The 18,189-nt window shown below is 43.8% G+C and overlaps 1 protein-coding gene across 13 annotated transcripts in view; it reads right to left on the reverse strand.

Annotated features, from left to right (window-relative positions):
- Gbs-70E (Glycogen binding subunit 70E) overlaps positions 1–13,836 on the reverse strand; it is a 35,468-nt gene extending 21,632 nt beyond the window's left edge. The window contains exons 1-6 of one of the 13 annotated variants that reach the window (XR_015191548.1): positions 13,676–13,836; positions 7,372–7,778; positions 6,843–6,951; positions 6,324–6,461; positions 5,743–5,910; positions 3,399–5,436 (exon numbers count right to left, since the gene is read on the reverse strand). Coding sequence is in view for 6 of the 13 variants with exons in the window: in XM_043028834.2 (XP_042884768.2) it covers positions 5,047–5,436; positions 5,743–5,910; positions 6,324–6,461; positions 6,843–6,954; positions 7,372–7,778; positions 8,806–8,925 (1,335 nt within the window). In the remaining 7 variants the exon portion in view is untranslated. Of the gene's footprint in view, positions 1–3,341; positions 5,437–5,742; positions 5,911–6,323; positions 6,462–6,842; positions 6,955–7,371; positions 7,779–8,805; positions 8,941–13,375 lie in introns of those variants that run through there. The other 12 variants (XR_015191546.1, XR_015191549.1, XR_015191547.1 and 9 more) reach the window with 12 other exon arrangements.
- Between the last annotated feature and the right edge of the window lie 4,353 nt (positions 13,837–18,189).

Genomic DNA, 18,189 nt, shown 5'->3' on the forward strand with positions numbered 1-18,189 from the left:
ACCCTCCCTCCATCACCTGTTCCATCTCCACCTTCCTCCCTAAGCCTAACACTGAACGATAATAAATCCGTCTTTTATGCTTTTTTTTCTTTCTTTGCTTTCGTTAGGTTAGTTATATATCTATAAAGATCCGATCTAACTCGTTTCCACGGCCGCCTCGCAAGTCACGTGGGCTGCGGGCGTGGGCGGGATATTAGTGGAGGAATCTTTGATAAACATTTTTGGGGGGAAATACTTATGCCTTTGCCCGCGCCAAACACACTGCAAGCCACGTGTGCATGCCTGGTTTTCTCTCGCTCTTTACCTTTCTCTTTCTGGAAGAGGAGGAAAAGGAGCAGGAAGAAGAGGAAGAGGAGGAAAAGGAACAGGAAGAAGAGGAATGGGAGGACAATGAGGTGGGTGAAGAGGAAGCGACGAGCAGAGTTGAAATAAGAAATATAGACAAATAAAAACAACAAAAGAGAGAGAAAAACAAGGAAAAACAGGAATCACAAAAATCTCCACAAGCAAAAAAAAAAAAAAAAAGCAGAGACAAAGCAAATAAACAAACAAACAAAACTGACCCAGCTGCGACGGCTACTGCATCGCTTTCAAACCGTTGGCACTCGGACGCTTCCCACCAACCCTCAAACCCCCCTCTCCTCTCGTAGTCTCTCCCTCCCTCTCCCTCCCTTCCCCTCTTTCCCTCCCCCTCCCTACCTCCCTCTATCTTTCACTCCTTCCCTTCTCCTTCACGCACCCTTCCCCCCTCCCCCAACCACCACCCTTAAGACCTTCATGGTGGTGATTGAGGTCGTCGGCACACACGAAGGACACCCCCCCACACAACTACCCCCTCCCCCTCCTCCTCCTCCTTCCCCCCTTCCTCTACCAAGCCCTGTTTACGAATGTGACGATAGGAATAACAAGAAGGAAAAAGAAAATGAAGAAAGAAAGAAAATTAAGAAGGGGGGAGGCAGGGAGAAGAAAGAATGAGAAAGAAGAAGGAAAGAACAGGAGGAGGAGAACAAGAAAAAGAAGGAAAAGAAAATGAGAGAAGAAAGTATCAATAATATCAAGAAAATGTGATGATCATAAAGTTAAGAAGAAAATATAGAAGAAAAAAAAAGAAAAAAAAGAAAGAACAATATCACAGCATCAAAGAAGAAGAAAAAGAACAAGAACAAGAGCCAAGTGGAGAGGCGAGACAACGAGAGCTGATGATTTCGTCTGGACGGACGAGGACACGCAAGGAGAAGAAGGGGTCGGGGAAGAGCGACGGCGGGGAGGGGGAGGGAGATGGGGGGAGGGAAGGGGAGGGGGAGGGAAAGGAAGAGGGGGAGGGGAGGAGAGAGAGAGAGAGAAAGAGAGAGAGGGAGAGAGAGAGAGACGATAGAGGAGGAGAGAAAAGAGCGAATCCGCATCTGCACCAGCCGAACACACGCACCATTGCATGCAACAAGGGCAGCAACGGAGGTTCCCTACTCGTCCACAATCAAATCTTCTTAAAAGTCTTCGCCCGAGTGACCTCCAACACGTCAGAATCTCGAACGAAAGGTCACACGAAGATGGCGCGAGAAGATGAACAGAGGAAGAGGGACAGAGGGAAGGAGGGGGAGGGAGAGAGGGAGGGAGAGGGAGGGACGGAGTGAGGAAGGAAAGAAGGGAGGGAGGGAGGAGAGAAGGGAGGGAGAGGGAGGGAGGGAGAAGGAAAAGAAGTGTCGAGACAGATGAAAGAGAAAATATGAGAGAAAGAAAGAGATAGAGAGAGACAGAGAGAGAGATAAAGTGAATAAGAGAGAAATAGAAATCAAAAGAAAGCGAAATATAAAAGAGGGAAATCAGAATACACCCTCATTTTCAGTAATGCCTATGACCGCCTTGTCCAAAAGACGCCCACCTTTCTCACTGAAGCAGAACCGCCCACTGCTCATTTCGATCGAATCCCAATTCCCATCATTCATAACTGATGCCGTGTCCGTCTCGTCAACAATAAAATAGTAATAGTAATAACGCCCAGTTTTTTTATCAGTCGTAAAGAAATAAATTCTTTGTTCATCTGTTTCCCTTTGTGGTGAAACGATAATTATTCAATAACATATTATCGTTTCAAGTATCTTTTTTAAATAACAATATATATATATATATATATATATTCATTTATCTATTATATATATGTATATATATATATATATATATATATATATATATATATGTATATATATATATTATATACATATATGCACAAAAATATCTATATCTATATACATGCAAATAATAAGAATGAATCTACGGTCATCTTCTTTATCAAAAATGCATCATCAACTGAATTTCAATAAAAGTCATCAGCATCTATCTCTTCCACTTTCCTTTACATTCTGACACTTCTTGTTCGTTGTCACAAGTGTTCTGTGCTAACTAGTAGTTCTCTCAGCTAGGTGTTAGAAGCTCACCAAGCAGACACGCAAGGACAGCTGTTGTGACGTGTGGAGGCTGTGGATGCTCGGTGGATATGTGGATGAGTGATGGGCGGGTTAGTGAGAGGATGAGTGATGTGGATGATAGGTGGAAGGATGGGTGGTTTCGTGAGAGGATGGGTGGGTGGGTGGATAGTTGAATGGGTGGATGGATAAGTGGATAGGTGGATAGAGTCTGGATGGGTGGTTGGGTTGATGATGAACAACGATGCCATGTGGATGGATGGTTGAATGGATAGGTAAATAAACCATGTGGATGGAGGATGTGGAGGGATGCATGTGTTGTTCCTCACATATTGTTCAGTGAGTGGATATGTGGGTACAGGTGGATGGACAAGTGAGAGCAGAGACAGATGTTCGTGTAGACATATGAACAAATGCCCCAATGAATGGATGAACTTCTGAACATGGGCTGTGTATATGAATGCACTGATAAGGTTACCAGCTGTTGCTTCATCATGCACTGTTAAGTGGATCGGCAGGTGGATCAGATTAACAGGACATATTAGTCGTGTGAATAACCACGTTGGGGAAGTGGATAAGTGGATGCATCTTATCCTCACAGGTGGATGAGTCTGTTTTAAGTCCACTTTGCGATTAACTGAATGAAGAAGGAATATTGACAGAATCAGATCAGGGAAGGAAGGAAGGAAAGAAAGAAAGAAAGAAAGAGAATGAAAGAGAGAGAGAGAGAAAGAAAGAGAGAGAGAGAGAGAGAGAGAGAGATGGAGAAGATAGAGAAAGATGAAGAGACAAAGAAAAAGAAAGAAAGAAAGAAAGCAAAGAGAAACAGAAAACAAAGCAAAGGAAGACTTATATGTATATGGGGGGGGGGGTAGAGGCCAGGCCATGAGAGGAATGCCAGTATAAAAAAAAGAACACAGATGACAATATTTAAAGGTTTATTTACAAAAAAACATCACAATAGGTTATGAGACTCACCTACAACATGGCTTCCGTCCCACCAGCATACTATCATTTTTTTATTATTTCTAAAAAATATTGGCTCCGCAGGGGTGGTGGGGGGGTGATGGGGAGGTGGGGGGGACTTGCTCTTCGCGTCCCTACTTCTCTCTCTCTCTTGTTCTTTCTTCTCTTTTTTGTTGCTTCTTGTCTGCTTCTTCTTCTTGTCTTTTCCCTCTCTCTCGCTCCTCCTCTTTTCGCTTTGGAGATATTCTTCTTTCTCTCTTTTCTATCTCTTTCACTATTTTCTTGTTTTTTTCTGTCTTTTTTATCTCACTCTCTTCCTCTTTCTGTCTCTCCGTCCCTTAATATAAATATAAATATATATTTTTCAGTCTTTCCTGTTTTCTTTCTCTCTCTCTCTTTCTTTATCAAGATCATTTCCACTTCCGTTTTAGGGGGAGGGGAGAAAGGACGAAAGGAGGAGTAAGAGGAAGAGGAGGATAGGAGGAGGAGGATAGGAAGGTGTTAGAAATAACGAAAGGAGGGTAGGGGACTTTGGTAGAGGGGGGAGGGGTGCTGATAGTGCTATCCCTCCCCCTCGTATACCCTTGGTGGTCCCACGCTGACTTGGTAACAATAATGAGGACACCAGTTTTGGTATTAGAGAGAGCAGGGAATGGAGGGGGGAGGGGGGTCGAGGACAGTGGGGGATGGGGGTAAAAGTGGAATCAAAGAGCTTCCGTTTTCCATGTTTTTTCCTTCATAATTTTCACAACACTGAAAATCATGCTTCAAACGCTTCTCGGGGGGAGGGGGAGGGGGGGGGGTCGACGTGGCGAGGGGGGAAGGGGGGAGAGAGGAAAAATATATAATTCATACTCCACAGCACTGAGATTTTCCAGGAAAATAAATTCCCCCTTTTTCCCCCTTTCCTTTTAATTTTATTTTCTTATATCTTTAGAAAAGCTTCCAATAACGAGTTTTTTTTTCTTTGTTCCGTTTTCCAATTTGTCTGACGAGACCTTTACAATAAAAGGCACTTGACAGTAATTATCACATATGAAAATATATATATATATACACAGAATCATAACATCTCTCAGTCATAATTATTTTCTTTCAATTATTTTCCTATGTTTTCCTCCTCCACTTCTTCTCCCACTGGACTAAAATAGATATATGTGTATGCATTTATGTATATATAATATAGAACATATTTGTTTCCATTCTTCTATGCACACACACCGACAGGACTACATACACACACACATGAATTAGCACCACCAGAGGCCGAAGACAAGAATCAAGCTGCTCCGTCCAATGTTCGTTTCTTGGTCGACTAGGCCGGTTCCCACTATCGCTTCCAGGCCTATTTTGAAGACACAAAAACATCTCTCTCTCTCTCTCTATTTCACTTGCTTTTTTCTCTCTCTCTATCTGTCTGTCTGTCTCTCTGTGTCTCTCTCTCTACCTCTACAATTAGTCTTATCTATACATCCACACATTATATTGACGATTTCCCCTTCACCCCGTTTTTGTCTCCTCCTCCTATCCTCATCTCCCTCCTCCTATCCATAGTTCCTCTGTCTCTCTTTCTCTCTCACTCTCCTTCCCTCCCTCCGCTGCTTCCTCATCTTCTGCTCTTCCCTCCGGCGGCGGCGGCGGCGTCCCCTTCGGCCGCCCTTCACCAGTAGGGCGAGTCGTCCAGGCTGAGGTGGTTCCAGGACGCGAATTCGCTCCACGAGTCCATGTTCACGTGGTAGGCATCGCGGGGCTTGCTGTCCTGCTGCTTGGCGCCCTTGGGCCGGAAGGAGACTAGCACGTAATTCTGGTTGTTGTTGTTGTCCCAGTACTCGGTTTCGTTGCAGATGTAGCACACGCAGAACTCCAGCTTGTCGGCTTGGTTGGACGACGGGAGGGGCAGCGCGAAGGTGAAGGTGTCGTATATGTCGTAGGAGGCGCCCGTGGCCGTCGCGGCGGAGGGCACGAAGTCCGCGTACACGTCGTCGTGCGCTAGCCAGTTGCTGGTCGTGTAGCGGATCTTGACCTGCTTGTGGTACGACAGGTTCCGGACCTGCGGGGAAGAGAAGAGGGGAAGGGGCGCTCGTTAAGACCTGGATGCTGGATGGTGGGGAGACCTTGGAGAAATAGTCAAGAACTAAGGCTGAATACTGAAGAGAGGGCATGATGAAAAGACAATGATTATATAACGATACTGGCGAGGAGGAGGAAAAAAAGTATGAAAATAACTATAACAACTATAATAACAAGAGGTCTATCCCTTCCAAGGTAAACAGCGCAATGTGTCTATAAAAAAAAAAAAAAAAAAAAAAAAAAAACCTGAGAAAGCATCCAGTAGCAAAGAGCCGAAGAGACTCACCTTCACCGTGCCTGTGACTCGAGCCTCGGACTCCTTCACCAAAACATTTTCGAGGGACACGTTGTTGCTCTCTAACCGAGCCTTCATCCCCAGGTAGTCCGAGGCGGGCTGGCGGAAGGCGAGCTCCCACTGGTCCGACAGCGCCTCCGCCTTGGCACCGCCCGTCACCTGAAGGAGGGGGAGAAGAAGGAGGAGGAGTTAGAGGGAGTCGTGGTGTTTTGGTTGGTTGGTTGTTGCATTGTGTCGAATGGGATCTGAAGATTGACTGGCGTTGGGATTAAAGAGATGGAGAAGGAGATCGATAGAGAGATGGATCAACTGATAAATAGATGGTGAAGTTAGGGACGCGAAAGCGGCGAAGGAGGAAAAAATGAACGAAAATAACCGAAAGGAAAAAAAGGAACAAAATCATCTAAAAAAAGAAAAGAATAAAGAAGAAAAGGACGAAAACGAAAACTGAGAAAAGGGAGAAGAAAAAGAAAGAAAGAAGTAGAGGAAGGAGACGAAAAGAAGAGCAAAACAAGAACGAAAAGACAAAAGACAACCCTCCAGTCTCACAGAACCCCTCCACCCGACCTTACCTGTTCAAGGAAGTCCGCGGTCCATCTGGGAGGACAATCTGAGCGTTCTGTGAGGAGACGGACTTCTGTGAGGGGACGCCCTTGGTCGTCGGCGAAAACCACTTTCTTTTTTAACCGGGTCGGCGAGATGGCGCCCTCCTGTGGCGGGGAGAGAAGGGAGAACGAGGCGGCGTTAGTGAGGCTCTTCTGTTGGGGGAGAAGGGGCGGTTTCGCGAAGGGGTGGGAAGGGGTGGGAAGGGGTGGGAATGGGATGGAATGGCTAGGTTTTCTTTCTGTCTCTCTCTCTCTCTCTCTCTCTCTCTCTCTCTCTCTCTCTCTCTCTCTCTCTCTCTCTCTCTCTCTCTCTCTCTCTTCAACCCCTCTCACATCTCCCTTGAACCCCCATCTACCCTCCCTCCACCCCCCTCACACACACACACACACACACACACACACACACACACACACACACACACACACACACACACACACACACACACACACACACACACACACACACACACACGACGCGAGACTCACCTCATACTCGTCCTCCTGTCGCGCGACGAGGCAAGACTTGATGGGCTGCAGGGAGAGCGTGGGCGGCTCAACCAGCTTCTTCGGGGGGGATCGCCGGCTGCTCGCCCTCCTGCTTCGGAGCAAAGAAAGATTCGCTTCGTTAGTCGGGTTTGCTGAGATCCTTTGAGGTCTTTTCTTTGTTGGTGGTGGTGTTTTGGTGTGTGAGTGTGAGTGTGTGTGTGTGTGTGTGTGTGTGTGTGTGTGTGTGTGTGTGTGTGTGTGTGTGTGTGTGTGTGTGTGTGTGTGTGTGTGTGTGTGTGTGTGTGTGTTTATCTCATTGGTTCTCGTGTTATTTTAAATGTTAATGATCACTAAGACTGGATATCACGACAACTGAACACGACGAATCCTGCCCCTACCCCCCCCACCCCCCTTTAAAAACCATCAAGGCAAAATACAACCCCGCTACCTTAACCAACCCCCTGAAATGAATAACCAAACAAACCAATCAACAGCCAAGACAACCGAACAACCAAGAATGCCAACTCACCGGAAGGTGCTTCTGGTGAAGAGTCCCTGGTTGTATTCCGAAGAGCAGGAAGAGGAAAGAGGTCCTCCGTCGAGCGAGCTTCTGAAACCGCTGGAGAAGTGACTGTTGTTGTTGTGGTTGTTGTAGTTGTGGTTGGAAGAGGAAGAGGAGGAAGAACCAATGTTATTATTGTTGAAGCTATTGATATTACTGCAGTTGCTGGTGTTACTGTTGTGGCCCCAGAAGGTGTGGAGGGGGCTGGCTTGCAGGGGGCTGGGCTGGCATGGGGGGGACGCGGCTTGTAAGGGTAGTCTGGAGTAGTCGTGGATGAAGGGCTGGCCCAAGTAGCCCGAGGTGAGGACGGGGGAGGAGCCGAGGTACATCTCCACGCCGTAGTCGCTAGGCATCATCAAGGTTGTCATCAGGCCCTGCGGAGACAGGAGGAGAGCGGCCGTCAGTGGCAGAAATAGTAGTCGTAATAGTAACATTAATTGTAATAGTACTAGCAATACCAGTAGTAGTAATAGTAGTAATAGCAATAGTAATAGTAATAATAGTAATGGTAATGATTGTAATTCTAATAGTGATGACAGCATTAATAATAGAATAATAGAATAATAGAATAATAACAACAACAACAACAATAATAATAACAATGACAATAATAATCACAACAACAATTATAATACTAACAACTACAACACCCATACTAATAACCCCGCGACGTTTCACACTGACCTTCACACTAAAGAACATCTACTGAAGTTATTAAACGAAAAAAGTTAAAATACGGAGGCTAGATGTTACTTAATATAAATTACTTAAAATAAATCACTTAAAACTTTTTTGTTTTTTGTAAATCCTACATATGTTTGCTAAACAATATCATCATTTAATTGATAATTATCTACATTCTTTCAAAAATCTATATATATAAAAACCTTCTGACAGTATAAATCTATCCACATTAAAAATAAAAGTAAAATCCAACAAAAAAAGTATATATATATTTTTTAGCTAATTCAAATAAATGCAAAATATAGCCATCGATAATACATCAATCAACATAAACACATCTCGTCTATGTGGTTCTCACGCCTACATACCACCTGTTACCACACGCCCACATACCACCTGTAGCCTATCCGCCAACATGAAATGTTCACGAAATGCGCGTTTAAGGAAAGTCACTTACAAATTCGCTTAATAAAAAACAAACAAAAACTACATATAATAACAAAATATAATACAAAAATAAATGCTAATCGTAAGAATAAATCTACAAAAACTGATAACAAATAAACAAAAAATTAAAAACCATTACAAAAAATAACGCATACAAACAAACAATCACGACAAGACAAAAACAAAAAATCCCCACTACCAGCACAACCAAACACAGCCGACCAATAAACCCTCTTGCAGCCACCCCCTATAAGGACCAAGATCGCCTACCACCACCTGACAGAGCAAAGTCAAGCCCCGAGTCCGCGCCGCGACCGACCGAGCTCCTGACAACAGCTGGAATGACTTGTCACTCGCAACTGGTCCACCTTTTAATAACTTCTCGCACATTCGATCTCCTATCACGAGGCGGAGATAAGGACACTTGATTAGCGGGGGAGATTGACACACACGCGGACACTAACGGATACACACATGTGCGCGCGCGCACGCACGCACACACACACACACATAATAAGAATAAATGAATGAATGAGAGTGAGTGAGTGAGTGAGTGAGTGAGTGAGTGAGTGAGTGAGTGAGTGAGTGAGAGAGAGAAAGAGAATCGTATCTCTCTCCCTCTCTCTAGATCATTCTTATTCAGCGCATGACGTCATTATCGAGCGCTCGGACCTATGCCGATAAGTTCCGGGGATTAATTGGTATGGTAAGATTCCTCGGCTCCGACCAAGGGTTCTTTGCCCCTCAGGGAGGTTTTGCTGTGATATGGCATCTCCCCTCCCCCCCCCTCTCAATCTCTCCTTTCCTCTCCCAATCTCTCCTTTCATCTCATTCTCTCACTTCCTCTCCCCTCTTCCTCATCCATGCCCCCCCCTCCTCCCCCTCCGCTCCTTGACCGTGGTGGTTGAAACTCCACGCCACTCAACATCCCCGTCGTCTTCTTGCAATATTGCGGCAATTGCATCACCGCTAATGACAGTGGTGCGGCGAATCGGGAGCGAGCGAACGAGCGACCTTTCCACCCCCACCCCCCACCCCCTCTCTTTCCCTCTCACCCCCCCTCTCTGTTCTTCCTCGTTTTCTCTTCGTCTTCCGGCCTTCCTTCCTTCCTTCCTTCCTCTCTTTCACGCGTCCTTCCGGTTTTGTGTTGCAATGGGATGGACGACGTGGGGGAGTGGGGGGAGTGGGGGGAGTTGGGGGGAGTGAAGGGAGGGGGTGGGGAGTGGAATGAACAGGGGTAACGAGGTGGGAATTGAGAGGGTGAGGGTGAGAGTGAGAGAGAGGGAGAGACAAAGAGAGATATAGATAGATATATAGATAGAGAGAGAGAGAGAAAGAGAGAGAAAGAGAAATAAATAAATAAATAAATAAAGAGAGAGAGAGAGAGAGAGAGAGAGAGAGAGAGAGAGAGAGAGAGAGAGAGAGAGAGAGAGAGAGAGAGAGAGAGAGAGAGAGAGAGAGAGAGAGAGAGAGAGAGAGAGAGAGAGAGAGAGAGAGCCACCAACACGACATTGCAAACTCGTCGGTGGAGAGAGAAAATAGAGGGGGAGGGGGGAGAAGACCCCGACCACCCAGCCTCATGGTGTTATGAAGGTCGCAATTTTACCTCGCTGGAAGGGGTTGGGGTAAGGGGAGGGGAGGGGGAGGGAGGGGGAGTCTCCTCTCGCAAGCCCCCCTCCCCATCTACCTCCCTTCACCTTCCCCCCTCCCACACATTCTCTGTCTCCATTTTATTGCATTTCTTTTTTTTCTTTACTTTTGTTCCATTAGCTATATCTCTTTTACTTTTCACTTTCCTTCCCTCTCCCTCCTTCCTCATCTCTATCTCTCTCCCGCTTCCCTCTTTATTTCTCTCTCTCCCTCCTTCCTTTCACTCTAATATCTCCCTTCCTCACTCTCTCTCTCTCTCTCTCTCTCTCTCTCTCTCTCTCTCTCTCTCTCTCTCTCTCTCTCTCTCTCTCTCTCTCTCTCTCTCCCTCTCCCTCTCTCTCTCCCCCCTCCCTCTCTCTCTCCCTCTCCCCCCCCCCCCCTCCCTCTCTCTCTCCCTCTCTCTCTCCCCCCGGCTACCTGTTGCATAATGCACAATGACCAAAGTATCGCATTTCCTCCGACCTCAAGGCGGCCGATGCAAGCAAACCGGAAGGAACAAGCAAGGATTTTGTTATTTTTTCCTTCTTTTCCCCTTCCTGTAATTGGATTGTCATAGGACACGCCCTCAAAAAAATACAAATCAAACATAGAAATCATTCACAAAATAAATGTATATATTTTTTTCTCTCTCTCTTCCTCAACTGCAACAATAATGACCTTTCTTCCGCGATAAATAAAATAAAAAAAACTTTACGAATTATGAATCATACACTTTTTTTATAACTCGAATTTATCAACTAGAAGAAATTCGTCATCAGAACTACACTAACCTAACCTACAACCACCTTATCTATATACTTACCATTCTATTCTAACATTATGATGATAATGATGATGATGATAATAATAATAATAATAATAATAATAATAATAATAATAATGATAATAATATTAGTAATAATAGTAATGATACTAATAATAATAACAACAATAACAATAATAATAACTAGAACAACACAGGCGTAGGGATATTGGCTGAATAAATTAAGTGGAACTGACGACGATAACAATGATGGCGATGATGATAACGGAGAGGAGGAGAAAAGGAGAAGAAGAAGAATGAGAAGAGGAAACTCAATAATAATAAGAGGAGGAGGAAGAATCAGAAAGAGCAGGGACGAAGAAGCAGTTCGAGCAGATCCCCTGGCCGGGAGACAAGCAGGCGGGCGAGCGAGCAGGCACGGCACGGCACCGCAGGCACTATTTCTGGCATCGCGTAGTGGCCCATCTGCGCCTGTCTCCACGGCCCTTTAAATGCTATTTCGAAACTCGTAAAGGAGATTACCCTACGCCTCTATCAATCACCCTCCTCTTCCCCTTCCCCCTCCCCCTCCCTCTCCACACATCGCTTTCCTGGTGGAGTGGAGGGGGACGGAGGAGGAGGAAGGGGGAGGGGGAGAGGGTGACAGCCCGTAAACTTTCCACCCAGCAACTAGTAGAATTTGGTAAAAGGGAGGAGGAGGAGAAAAAGGAAGAGGAGGATTGGAAGAAGGAGGAGGAGAAGGAGAAAGAAGAGGAGGAGGAGTAAGAAGAGGAGGAATGGAAGAAGAAGGAGGAGGAAGAGATAATACGTAGACACCACTCTACTCGCCTTTTGAAAATCATTATAGTATTTTAATTTACATTCTGCCCTCCCCCCTTCTCTCTCTCTCTCTCTCTCTCTCTCTCTCTCTCTCTCTCTCTCTCTCTCTCTCTCTCTCTCTCTCTCTCTCTCTCTCTCTCTCTCTCAAGATCGAAACACCCCCGGATACGTTTCACGTCCGGTCTTCTGTGCTGCTGCGTACGTGTTTGTGGTAAGAAGACTTGCATCGTATTGACATTCATTCTCCGTTAGAAAACACAATAAAATTTGGGATATCATATCGGTCTGCCCTTTGTCTATCTATTTATCTATCGATGTAGTTTGCTGTACTTTACGCCGACGTATGCTGAACTCGGAAAAAAAGATTGAGAGAGTGAGAGAGAAAGAGAGAGAATATAACTGTATATATGTATATATATATACGACGGTATGTGTGCCCTGTGTACAACAGCTGTTACACTATTCCCTGACGGTCGTTCATATGTTTAAGTCGATACCGGTGTCCTTCCGTCTCCGAACGTCAACATTCATCACATTAACTGGTTCTCTTTCTCTCTCTTTCCAACTCACCTAGTCTTTCTCCTCCCCCCCCCCTCCTCTCTCTCCAACTCATCTAGTCTTCCCCCCCCCCCTCCTCTCTCTCTCTCTCTCTCTCTCTCTCTCTCTCTCTCTCTCTCTCTCTCTCTCTCTCTCTCTCTCTCTCATCTACACACACTACAGCCTCTCAGTGAGGGAGGCCGGGCAGGGACACCGCAGAGTGAGGTGAATGAAGTGAAAGGCCGTCGGGCATGCGGGTATGTATGGGAGAGGAATGGCGTGGAAGGAGGGAGAGGGGGAAGGGGAGGGGGGAGGGGGGATGGGAAAGGGAAGGGGGGGGGGACGAAAGCCTACTATGAGGACGTGGGAAGAGACGGGTAGTGGGGGGAGGGGTAAGTAGTAAGGTCAGGTCAGATGTAAATTTCCTACCGATTTCATGGGTCAAGACAAGAGTCCCGTCATACCACACATCGCCGCAATTACATTAATGTCAGGGTTTAAAATGATCTGTCAAGGTTTCCATAGATCGCTATACATGCTGCGTGGAGTTAGCATCAACCATATCATATACCATGGCCTTGGTGTGTATATTTGCTTAATATATGAATATATATATATATATATATATATATATATATATATATATATAAACTATATTTATATGTACACACATGCGCGCGCGCGCGCACACACACACACACACGTATATATATATATATATATATATATATATATATATATATATATATATATATATATACATACATATAAATATATATATACATAAATATATATATATATATATATATATATATATATATATATATATATATATATACACACACATAAGTTTACATCTATCTATTTTATCTATATACACACATTAATATGCACTCATACACACACACGACTATTTCCAAGCGTCTCTCAACTCCTAGTCGGCCGCAACGCATAGGCCTAAAGCCGAACCCCACCACGACAATGTCTCACGCCGTTCAGCCAACACTCTAAAAAAACACTTCATTTTCTTAATTTCTGAACCACAAACAAACAAATGCCTTCTTTGGTTACCTGTGATATACTTTCTGACGTAAAACATCAGCTTGACAGGTAGGTGTCATAACCAAGTGCTATCTTTGAAAACGCGTGTTTCGCCCTAACACATCATAATCATCATCCACAATGAAGTTCCTCTATCTGTTAATTTTGTCTTAAATTATGAACATCACAAAGAACATTTATATCCATACTCGTTGAACAGACATAAATAATCTAATGTGCACGACTATCTCCATCCATACTTCGAACTGACTTTTCTTTCACTGATAACACTTCTCTAGATCCTTCCTGCGGGATTAAGGGCACACTTACTAGGTAATATAAGTGTCTTCGAAGTAAGAGCACAAACCACAACGAACGTGGTCATAAGATAAGCCTTATTGGGGAAAAATATAAACACGCGCACAAAGCTGCGGTGTAGGAGCACGTCTAGTCCACGCTAGGTTTCTTAGCGAACTGGACGACTGTCGTAAAACCCGAGAGAAATTTCCCCCTCGCGTGGCACTCGGGCCCAAACTGTCGTACAGCGCCGGTGATGCAGGAGGGGAGGGATGGGAGGGGGTAAGATGGGGGAGAGGGAGGGGAGGGGGTGAGATGGGGGAGAGGGAAGGGAGGGGGAGGGAGGTGTTTTAGGGTTATGGAAGGAGAGGGAGGGAATAAGGGGAGGATAAAAAAGAGGGAGGGAGGGAAAGAATGGGAGGATGAAGAGGAGGGAGGAGACGTAGGAAAGAATGATTAAAATATACAGAGGGAAGGGTATGGGTAAGGGAAGCTGAAGGGGAGAAGAATCAGGTATGGTTACCTATATATCCAACAGATCCTACCCACCGACCCGAAAGCCCGAAGAACAGAACGAAGGGACAAAAATACCAATCATGACCAAGCGAACCCCAACTCCAACTCCATCCAGACGCAGAAAAGCCAAGACGCCACCCTCACGCGCCCGGCAGCGGGGTGGGCGCCTTAGCTAGGTGCTCTACCTCACAACTACGAAGAACATCAAGTGATCACGTGCTGCTCTCGGCCCCCAGCCAATAGGAAGCGGGGGTGTGTCACTATGCACGGGGATCGACCAATCAGCGAAGGCCTTCAGGGTCCAGTCAGCTGATCCAGCCATGGGTGCCTGGGTGGCGCTCGACAACCCCGGGACTCGCAGGTGATCAAAATAAACCCTCAATATGGCCAAAACGCATTAACCTGAGAGAGAGAGAGAGAGAGAGAGAGAGAGAGAGAGAGAGAGAGAGAGAGAGAGAGAGAGAGAGAGAGAGAGATAAAGGAAAATAAACGCAAACGAGACATCAAAGGAAAAGACGACGAAGAGATTTTACCGTATGTCGCAACGAATACGAAAAGGCTTCAGTTCCGTTTCTCTTGAAGACAATCAGTAGAAGAAGCCACGTGGGTGGGGACGATATCCCTGAAAGCTAGCCCTTCTAACGCGCCCTCGTTCACCATCTAAGGAAAGTGAGAGAGAGAGAGAGAGAGAGAGAGAGAGAGAGAGAGAGAGAGAGAGAGAGAGAGAGAGAGAGAGAGAGAGAGAGAGAGAGAGAGAGAGAGAGAGGTTAAACAATAAGTCAGAGAGAGAGACATGCAGAAAGAGAAAAACAGATAGAAAGACAGAAGAGAGTGAATGAGGAGACAAACCGGCAAAGAGATAGAGAACAAGACAGAGATAGACAGACAGATAGATAGATAGATAGATAAAGAGAGAGAGCTCAAACAACGAACACAGATCACCAACACAGAAAAACAACAGACGACCGACCGACATCCAAATCACAGTCCGCACAGGTTGTAACACCGAGCCCACGACGCGACGGTCCGTACACACAGCTGCCGGCGTTGTACACGAGAGCCCCTGCTGTGGGTAAAAGCGCCCATATAAGAGCCAAACCATGATGAAACACAATGGAACATAATGAAAAGTAGCATCCTTAGACACCGAAGGAGGGAATCCTGAAAAAGGATATCATGTTTATCGCAGATCTGGGCCGGAGGAAGGCGGACGGGTTTGTCTAGAGAAAAATGAGCCGCTGGAATCGCCCTGCCTCCCGAACGCTGGCCTCGAGTTTCAGGCGGACACGTCGGGCGAAGAGGGGCTGTGGGGGGGGATTTGTGCATCTATTTCCGTATATCTTTTATATGGATATTTGTGTGCATGTGCATGTATAGGACCTAGCGAACTACATACATACAACACAAAAACTATATATATAAATGTAATAATCATAATATATATATATATCTATATATATATTATACCTATATATATATATATGGTATATAATTAAATTATATATGTATATATGTATATATGTATATATGTAATAATGTATTATATGTATAATTATATATATATGTATAAATATATATACATATATATAACATATATACGTATGAAATATAATATATAAGTATTATTATTATACTAAAATATATACGCATTCACATATTACGTATGAAATATATTATTAATATATATATAACTATTATATATATATATATAAAAGTATATTTATATATATAACAAATTACGTTATGAAATGCTATACTATATAATTAATATATATAATTATATATATATATATATAAATATAATATATATATTTATAACAATATATTTATATATATTATATATTTATAATATGTATATTTATACATATATATATATATATAAATATATATATAATATATAATATATATATGCGTATATATTATGTATATGTATATATATATATATATATATATATATAATTATATAAAAATATATATATATTTATAAATACGATATGTATGTTGTTTTATGTATGTATGTAATATGTATGTATATATTTATATATACATATATATATATACATATATGCATAAATATATACAGGAAGACACACACCACACACACACACACACACATATATTATATATATTATATATATATATATATATATATATATGTGTGTGTGTGAGTGTGTGTGTGTGTGTGTGTGTGTGTGTGTGTGTGTGTGTGTGTGTGTGTGTGTGTGTGTGCATGTGAGAACGTGTACGTATGCGTGTGCGTGTGCGTATGTGTATGCGTGTGCGCGTGCGTCAAAAATATCTTTCTCAACAATGGCATCAACACAATGAAAGAATCTTTTTTGCACCTGCATCCTAACAGCTTCAGTAAGCACTACACCGAAAGTGGTGACTGAAATTACAGGTTAGTATAAATACAGCACTTCTCGCCCATTCACAGCTCTTGAATCAACAACCATCCGGCAATTTCCGTTAACAGCAATGAAATACAGAAAGAAACATCTCACAAACATCGGCTGTAACTCCACCTGTATTTACTGCCGCTAAACATGTGTTACACTTACACGCGCCTTTGAATAACACCTGCCCTGACTCATCTGCTGAGTAACGTGTCACCTCAAACTGTGCGTGCTTGGCCATGTGAGTGTGAGTGTTTCTGCATGTGCTTCAGGTAGATAGATAGATAGATGATAGATAAAGAGAGAGAGAGAGAGGGGGAGGGGAGGGGAGGGGAGGGAGGGGAAGGGAGGGGACGGGAGGAGAAGGAGTGGGGGGAGAGAGAGTGTGAGCTAAAGAGAGAAAAAGAGAGAAAGATAGAAAGAGAGGGAGACTTGGTATGTGTGTGTGTATCTGCATGTACGTATGTATGTACGTGCCAGCTCGAGAGAGAAAGAGAGAGAGAGAGAGAGAGAGAGAGAGAGAGAGAGAGAGAGAGAGAGAGAGAGAGAGAGAGAGAGAGAGAGAGAGAGAGAGAGAGAGAGAGAGAGAGAGAGAGAGAGAGAGAGAGAGAGAGAGAGAGAGAGGGAGAGAGAGAGAGGGAGAGAGAAAGAAATCAAGTCGAATAAACTGAACATAAACGTCAGCTCTGCCATTATATAACTTCGCCACTGTGCACGCCGATATGAGATAAGACGCATGTGCTTATGTCGAGGTGTTGCTTCTCTCTCTCTTTATCTGTCTCCCTCTTCCTCTTTCTCTTTATCCGTTGTCTCTCTCCCCTGTTCTCTTTCTCTCCCTTTCTTTCTTTTTTCTCTTTCTCTCGATTTCTCTTTCGTTCTTTTTCTCTTTCTCTCGATTTCTTTTTCTGTCTGTCTGTTTGTCTGTTCGTATGTCTGTCCGTCTGTCTCTCTCCCTCTTTCTTTCTCTTCCTCTCCCTCTTTCTCTGACATTTGTGAGTGAGTCTATTTTCTTTCTTTTCGAAATATCTCGATCAGTCTGTCTCATTTTTTTTTCAATCTGTGAGCTAGTTAGACTGTCTGCCTATCTCTCCATTAGTCTGTTTGTCTCTTTTTCTCAGTACACACATATCCTGTCTGTCAGCTAATGTAAGTTCTGGTTGTCTATCTGTCAGTCAGTCTGTATGTCTGTCTGTGTCTGTATGTCTGTCTGTGTCTGTTTGTCAGTCTGTCTGTCTTTTAGTATGTCTGGCTGTCTATCTGTCAGTCAGTCTGTCTGTTTGCCTATTTGTCTGTTTCTAATCTGTCGATGACAAAGACAACTTCAAAGAGGAAATAAAAAAAGTAAAATCAGCAACAGAACAATCACGATGACTTTCGTTGCCATGATGATAATATTAATGATAAGAATATTATAATACTAATATCACAATGGAATATAATGCGCAAAAGACGTAATAAGTTATCATTATCATACTCATTGCCCTAATGATCGCAAACACTTTTTTACAACAATGAATCTTTATCGTCGTCGTCATTAAGGTGATTGTTAATAATGTCAATATGGACAGCGACGACTTCAGCTATAATGATCATCGCAACAGCAAAGGCAACAACAGCAATAGTTAGTCATTGTAA

This window comes from Penaeus japonicus, unplaced genomic scaffold, assembly GCF_977035675.1.
Source record: "Penaeus japonicus unplaced genomic scaffold, GWHDUDI00000001_assembly GWHDUDI00000013, whole genome shotgun sequence".
Taxonomy (NCBI): domain Eukaryota; kingdom Metazoa; phylum Arthropoda; class Malacostraca; order Decapoda; family Penaeidae; genus Penaeus; species Penaeus japonicus.